Here is a 7,500-nt window from a genome sequence, read left to right as displayed (position 1 = left end):
TCGACTTTACATAGAAACTGGACACTTTGACGCTTCGGTGTGAACGAACCTTTTTCACTATTTTCTCACTTGTTCTGACGTTTTTTCCTCATCACAAACAGACCCGGAGTTGTGTTTTGTCTCATTCACACATGTTTAACACTGAAAACGATCTGTTCCACCTTGTGATGTCATGCGGTAATACACGGGGTCATTTTCGCTGACAAAAATTTCCAGTCTTTTCCGTGACTTTTTTCAAGACCTAAAGTGAATTTTCCACGACTTCACGGCTCCTACGTGTGTAAAATTGATCAGGTAAAAGGAGCTGTTCACTTGATGTGGACCAGGAGTCGACAAACTTAAATAGTCAAAGAGCCACAGAAAAGAAAAACACCCGGAGCCACAAAACCTTTTAGACTCTAAAATGAGGAGAACACGGCATTTCTTTTTTTATGCTCTGTATAAAAACTACGGTGTGTTGAAATTTTCAAATCAATGAAATGTTACAGAGAACAACAGAATTTCATTTTTTTATGTAATAAAAATATTTTGAACTCCAAACAAAAGACACTTGGTTGCAGTGTCGGGGAGTAACAGATTACATGTACCAGAGTAATCAGAGTACAATGATGAGTAACTGTATTCAGTTACAGTTACTGTTTCAGTGAGTGGGAATTGGATTACAGTTACTTTGTTGGAATAAATGGACACAGAGGGATTTTACTGTTTTCACATTTTGTTTTTTTTTTTTGTTTTTGTTTTTTTGCGGTAATTCTACTCATTGCTAAACCAGGAAAAACCAGGTCTAAACTAGATCTAAACCAGGACTAAACCAGGTCTAAACTAGATCTAAACCAGGACTAAACCAGGTCTAACAGATCTAAACTAGGACTAAACCAGGTCTAAACTAACTAAAACCAGGATCTAAACCAGGACTCTAAACCAGGTCTAAACTAAACCAGACTAAACTAGATCTAAACCAGGACTAAACCAGGTTTAAACTAGATCTAAACTAGGTCTAAACTAGATCGAAACCAGGACTAAACCAGGTCTAAACTAGATCTAAACCAGGACTAAACCAGGTCTAAACCAGATCTAAACCAGATCTAAACCAGGTCTAAACCAGGTTTAAACTAGATCTAAACCAGGACTAAACCAGGTTTAAACTAGATCTAAACCAGGACTAAACCAGGTCTAAACTAGATCTAAACCAGGACTAAACCAGGTCTAAACAGATTAAACCAGGATCTAAACCAGGTTAAACTAGATCTAAACCAGGACTAAACCAGGTCTAAACTAGATCTAAACCAGGACTAAACCAGGTCTAAACTAGATCTAAACTAGGACTAAACCAGGTCTAAACTAGATCTAAACCAGGACTCAACCAGGTCTAAACTAGATCTAAACTAGATCTAAACCAGGACTAAACCAGGTTTAAACTAGATCTAAACCAGGACTAAACCAGGTCTAAACTAGATCTAAACCAGGACTAAACCAGGTCTAAACTAGATCTAAACCAGGACTAAACCAGGTTTAAACTAGATCTAAACCAGGACTAAACCAGGTTTAAACTAGATCTAAACCAGATCTAAACCAGGACTAAACCAGGTCTAAACTAGATCTAAACCAGGACTAAACCAGGTCTAAACTAGATCTAAACCAGGACTAAACCAGGTCTAAACTAGATCTAAACCAGGACTAAACCAGGTCTAAACTAGATCTAAACCAGACTAAACCAGGTCTAAACTAGATCTAAACCAGGACTAAACCAGGTCTAAACTAGATCTAAACCAGGACTAAACCAGGTTTAAACTAGATCTAAACCAGGACTAAACCAGGTCTAAACTAGATCTAAACCAGGACTAAAACCAGGTCTAAACTAGATTTAAACTAGATCTAAACCAGGACTAAACCAGGTCTAAACTAGATCTAAAAGATCTAAACCAGGACTAAACCAGGTCTAAACTAGATCTAAACCAGGACTAAACCAGGTTCTAAACTAGATCTAAACCAGGACTAAAACCAGGTCTAAACCAGGACTAAACCAGGTCTAAACTAGATCTAAACCAGGACTAAACCAGGTCTAAACTAGATCTAAACCAGGACTAAACCAGGTCTAAACTAGATCTAAACTAGATCTAAACCAGGTCTAAAACAGGATTTAACAGGACTAAATCCTGCTGTGTGGACGTGTTTCTTCTTCTTCTATCAATAATATTTTTAATTTGGTTCAGTAAAGTCTGGACTTTTTATTTTCTTTTATCAGACAAAACTTCTTATGTGAAGATTTCCTCGTCTTTGCTTCTCTACAGCAAATCAAGTAATCCAAAGTAATCAGATTACATTACTCACTCAGTATCTACAGATTTAGAATTACATTTAAAAACGAACAAACTAAATTAAAAATACATTGTAATAATAAAGAGTCACTCAAACATGTGCGAATGAAACAAAACACAACTCCAGGTCTGTTTTTGAGGAGGTAAGAACATTCTAACATGACTTAAAGCTCACGAGGGAATTTTGTGTAATACAGGACCATTAAACGGTGAGATTAAATGACTGAAATGGAGTTTTATGTGTTGTTGACATTTCCCACCACTTCCGATTTTTTTGTACTTTTGTCTTTTTAATTTTTTCCACAAACGACCACTAAACTGATGTTATAAATACTGACCGCGGGTACAATCCCACCGAACCAAACCTGAAAACCCGGCACATGCATTTTAAAGTCTGTACTAGAGCCCGACCGATATGGATTTTGATGTGGCCGATACGATACCGATATAATGGGAGTTGGAGCTGCCGATATATTTAGTGATGTAAAAATTCACTGTAAATCTTGAATTATTAAAAAAAACTTAGGTTTGTCTCTGGTGGATTTTAAACTGGGTTTATTTAGGCAACATTTATTGTTATTCTGCCTCTTTACATGATATGTCATAGGACTAAAGCAGGTCTAAATAGAACTGAACCAGACTGAAAAAGGACTAAATCAGAACTAAACCAGAAACTGAAAAGGACTGAAAAAGATTTAAACCAGGACTAAAACTTAAACCATGTGTAAAACAGGAACTGAACCAGGACTGAGTGTCGGACTCGGTCTCTATCTCTCTTCCTCTCTCGACCTCAAGATTAGTCCTGGTTTATTTATTTTATGCTGAATATATTTATGCACGTTTTTTCTATCCTATGCACACGCAGATTTTTTAAAGTTTCGTTTTCAGCCGCTGCCGCACGAGTCTGTACGAGACGTGAAGAGAAAAAAGTGAGAGAAAGAGAAAACACGGCTCCCGATAAGGATCAGGCTCCCGTCGTTCGCTTCAAAGAGCCGAATCTAAGAGCCGCTTCGTTCACGACCGACCATCACTACTAGCGAGTAAATAAACTACAACTATTAGTCTTTAGCCGTAAATGCTGCGTCGCGGTAATTAATTATATGCACAAGTATCATAATTCACACGTCTGTTCACAGCTCATTTACATCAGTGCAGGTCCAGTAACAAATATACGACCAATATAATCACTTTACAATAGACCAATAGAAAAACAGATAATCACAAACCAATCAGAACGAACCAAAACTAGCTTCAAAGTCGACATATTTCCAACACTCAGCCTCACACAGGCTCCTCCCACATCACAAGTCTGAACTAATAAATGTCCTTTTAATCCAGACTCAAACCGATTGTCCGTAAAAAGAAAATAATCTCAGTGTTTGGATCTGAGTCTGAGTGTAAACAAACACACGTGAGTCTGTGGTGTGTTCAGGGACAGTACGACACACACACTGACAAATGACTCCACAGATAAATACTGATGTGGAGACACATATTGGGTCATTTATTTGTCTGTAAATTGGATGAAATCAAGGGTGTCCAAACTTTTTTCATCAGGGGCCACATATCTAAACACAGACGAATCGACAGCCGTAGACTGATGTTCAGTACAGGGAATATTTGAAATATGTGCATGTTTAACACGTTAGAATGAGCCATCAGTCTTTGTTCATGCTGAGATCCCTAAAACCACACACTAAATATGAAATATTAGCTTTATCAAGGTAGATTTAAAAAAAAAAAAAAAAAAAAACTTGCAGTAAAAAAATATTTTTGAATTGATGCAAGGTAATTTGGGCCAATTCACCTGGAAGTCTGAGGGCCAAGAAAAATTTGTCTGAGGGCCGCATTTGGCCCCGGGGCCATAGTTTGGACATGCCTGGTTTAAATGAACATAATGTAGAGAGTCTAAGATTTATAACGAGGTATCACATGCCCACGGGAAATATCGGCCCATATCAGCAAACATATCGGCCGATAGACGATATGCTTCCAGGTGCTCATATCAGCCGATAATATCGACCAACCGATATATCGGTCGGGCTCTAGCCTGTACCTCGCAGATGCAGCCTTGAGGTCGGTGAAGTGCGTGTGCAGGATTCGTATGGAGTCGTAGCAGACCACGTTGACCACGTCGATATGGGCCAGTCGGCTGCGGAGCTGCGCCATCATCTGCCACCAGTCGTCCGACAGCATGGAGTAGAGCTGCCCCTCGTCCTGGCTCAGCGGCACGTACCACGACAGGATGTAGTCTCTGTACGCCAAGTCAAACACTGAAACGACAGCAAAGAATCAGGCAAAGTCAAAAACAGTTGACACATTTACATGAGCGCTTTCATTTTAAAGCCAAATTTATTTATTCCTCCATCACGTTTCACATTTATTCTTCTTAAAACATAATTCCGGTCGTTCGGCGGACGCTCGTCGGCTCCTCTGACATGATCCAGACAATCAGGCTCCACCATCCACGTGTCATTCATTTGTTTGTTTTTAAAAATAAAACCAAAAAAAACTATTTTCTTCATTATTTGTCTCCAAAACCAAAATGAAAAAACAGATAACGATTCATTTTTTGTTTTTTTCAGTTTTTTTTAAATGAAAAGTGGAAAAAAATATAACGACTGTTTCCCGTTTACGTCACTTAAAATGTGATGACGGACGGTTTTCAGCTCTGGTCTGGCCCCGCGCTCAATCTCGGTCTGGTCCCGGTCTGTTCCCGGTCCCAGTCCCGGTCCCGGTCCCAGTCCCGGTCTCAGTCCCAGTCCCGGTCCCAGTCCTGGTCCCAGTCCTGGTCTCGGTCCTGTTCTGGTCCCGGTCTAAGTCATGGTCTCAGTCCCGGCCTGGTTTAGATCTGGTTTAGACCTGGTTTTAGACCTGGTTTTAGTCCTGGTTTAGACCTGGTTTAGACCTGGTTTAGACCTGGTTTAGACCTGGTTTAGATCTAGTTTAGACCTGGTTTTAGTCCTGGTTTTAGACCTGGTTTTAGTCCTGGTTAGATTAGTTTACCTGGTTTTAGTCCTGGTTTAGACCTGTTTAGACCTAGTTTAGACCTGGTTTTACTTCTGGTTTAGTCCTGGTTTAGATCTAGTTTAGACCTGGTTTTAGTCCTGGTTTAGACCTGATTTAGACCTAGTTTAGACCTGGTTTTAATTCTGGTTTAGTCCTGGTTTAGATCTAGAATAGACCTGGGTTCAGTCCTGAATTAGTCCTGGTTTAGACTTGGTTAAAAACAAAAAAAAAAAAGGGGGAAAAAAGGAAAAAAAAGGGATATAGTCCAAAATGTGAAAACAGTAAAATCCCTCTGTGTAATCCATTTATTTCAACAAAGTAACTGTAATCCAATTCCCACTCACTGAAACAGTAACTGTAACTGAATACAGTTACTCATCATTTGTACTCTGATTACTCCGGTACATGTAATCTGTTACTTGGTTGGTGTAGAGCGCACGCGAGCACTGCATGTCGTCTTTAACGCGCTTAACGATACGGTTTTCTCGCGATTTACACTGACGGAGAGAGACGGAGAGAGACGGAGAGAGACGAGAGAGACGGAGAGAGACGGAGAGAGATGAGACGAGAGAGATGGAGAGAGACGGAGAGAGAAAGAGAGAGATGGAGAGAGATGGAGAGAGACGGAGAGAGATGGAGAGAGAGAGAGAGAAAGACGGAGAGAGACGGAGAGAGATGGAGAGAGAGGGAGAGAGACGGAGAGAGATGGAGAGAGATGGAGAGAGATGGAGAGAGACGGAGAGAGATGAGAGAGATGGAGAGAGATGGAGAGAGACGGAGAGAGAGAGAGACGGAGAGAGACGAGATGGAGAGAGATGGAGAGAGATGGAGGGAGATGAGAGAGAGATGGAGAGAGATGGAGAGAGATGGAGAGAGAGGAGAGAGACGGAGAGGAGAGAGATGGAGAGAGACGGAGAGAGATGGAGAGAGACGGAGAGAGATGGAGAGAGACGGAGAGAGACGGAGAGAGATGGAGAGAGATGGAGAGAGACGGAGAGAGACGGAGAGAGACGGAGAGAGATGGAGAGAGATGGAGAGAGAGAGGAGACGGAGAGAGACGGAGAGAGATGGAGAGAGATGAGAGAGAGACGGAGAGAGATGGAGAGAGATGGAGAGAGATGGAGAGAGACGGAGAGAGATGGAGAGAGACGGAGAGAGATGGAGAGAGACGGAGAGAGACGGAGAGAGATGGAGAGAGATGGAGAGAGACGGAGAGAGACGGAGAGAGATGGAGAGAGATGAGAGAGATGAGAGAGACGAGAGATGGAGAGAGATGAGAGACGGAGAGAGACGGAGAGAGATGGAGAGAGATGGAGAGAGACGGAGAGAGATGGAGAGAGACGGAGAGAGATGGAGAGAATGACGGAGGGAAGAGAGAGGGGATGTGAAGGACAGTGACAGGAGGAGGAAGGATGGAGGGAGAGAAACACACTGGTGATGAATGGACAGAGTCAGAGGAGAAGAGGAAAGAGAGAAACAAATTAAACAAATTAAAAATATTATTGATAGAAGACGAGGAGACACGGTCCGCGCGGCATGGTCCTGTTAAATCCTGTTTGAGACCTGGTTTAGTCTTGGTTTAGATCTAGTTTAGACCTGGTTTAGACCTGGTTTAGACCTGGTTTAGACCTGGTTTAGACCTGGTTTTAGACCTGGTTTTAGTCCTGGTTTAGAGTTCTAGTTTAGACCTGGTTTTAGACCTGGTTTTAGTCCTGGTTTAAACCTGGTTTTAGACCTGGATTTAATCCTGGTTTAATACCTGGTTTAGTCCTGGTTTTAGTCCTGGTTTAGACCTGGTTTAGACCTGGTTTTAGACCTGGTTTTAGACCTGTTTTAGACCTGGTTTAATCCTGGTTTAATCCTGGTTTAATCCTGGTTTAGATCCAGTTTAGTCCTGGTTTAAACCTGGTTTAGACCTGGTTTGGTTTAACCTGGTTTAGACCTGGTTTAGGTCCTGGTTTAGATCCTGGTTTAGTCCTGGTTTAGTCCTGGTTTAGTCCTGGTTTAGACCTGGTTTAGGTTAGTCCTGGTTTAGTCCTGGTTTTTAGTCCTGGTTTAGACCTGGTTTAGACCTGGTTTTAGACCTGGTTTTAGACCTGGTTTAGTCTGGTTTCCTAGTTTGTTTAGACCTGGTTTAGACCTGGTTTAGATCTGGTTTAGACCTGGTTTAGAC

At 41.4% G+C, this 7,500-nt stretch overlaps 1 protein-coding gene across 1 annotated transcript in view; it reads right to left on the bottom strand.

The window, feature by feature from the left end:
* Positions 1-7,500, bottom strand: part of LOC110154533 (sorting nexin-25-like) — a 67,927-nt gene that overhangs the window by 26,026 nt on the left and 34,401 nt on the right. The window contains exon 6 of the mRNA XM_055159574.1: positions 4,375-4,591. Coding sequence (XP_055015549.1) covers positions 4,375-4,591 — 217 coding nt within the window. The remainder of the gene's footprint in view (positions 1-4,374; positions 4,592-7,500) is intronic.

The sequence above is a fragment of the Boleophthalmus pectinirostris genome, unplaced genomic scaffold (genome assembly GCF_026225935.1).
Source record: "Boleophthalmus pectinirostris isolate CB_2022bp ecotype Guang Dong unplaced genomic scaffold, ASM2622593v1 HiC_scaffold_23, whole genome shotgun sequence".
NCBI classification, from domain to species: domain Eukaryota; kingdom Metazoa; phylum Chordata; class Actinopteri; order Gobiiformes; family Gobiidae; genus Boleophthalmus; species Boleophthalmus pectinirostris.
The sequence above is the reverse complement of the archived record's forward strand: the minus strand, read 5'-3'. Positions and strand labels throughout refer to the sequence as shown.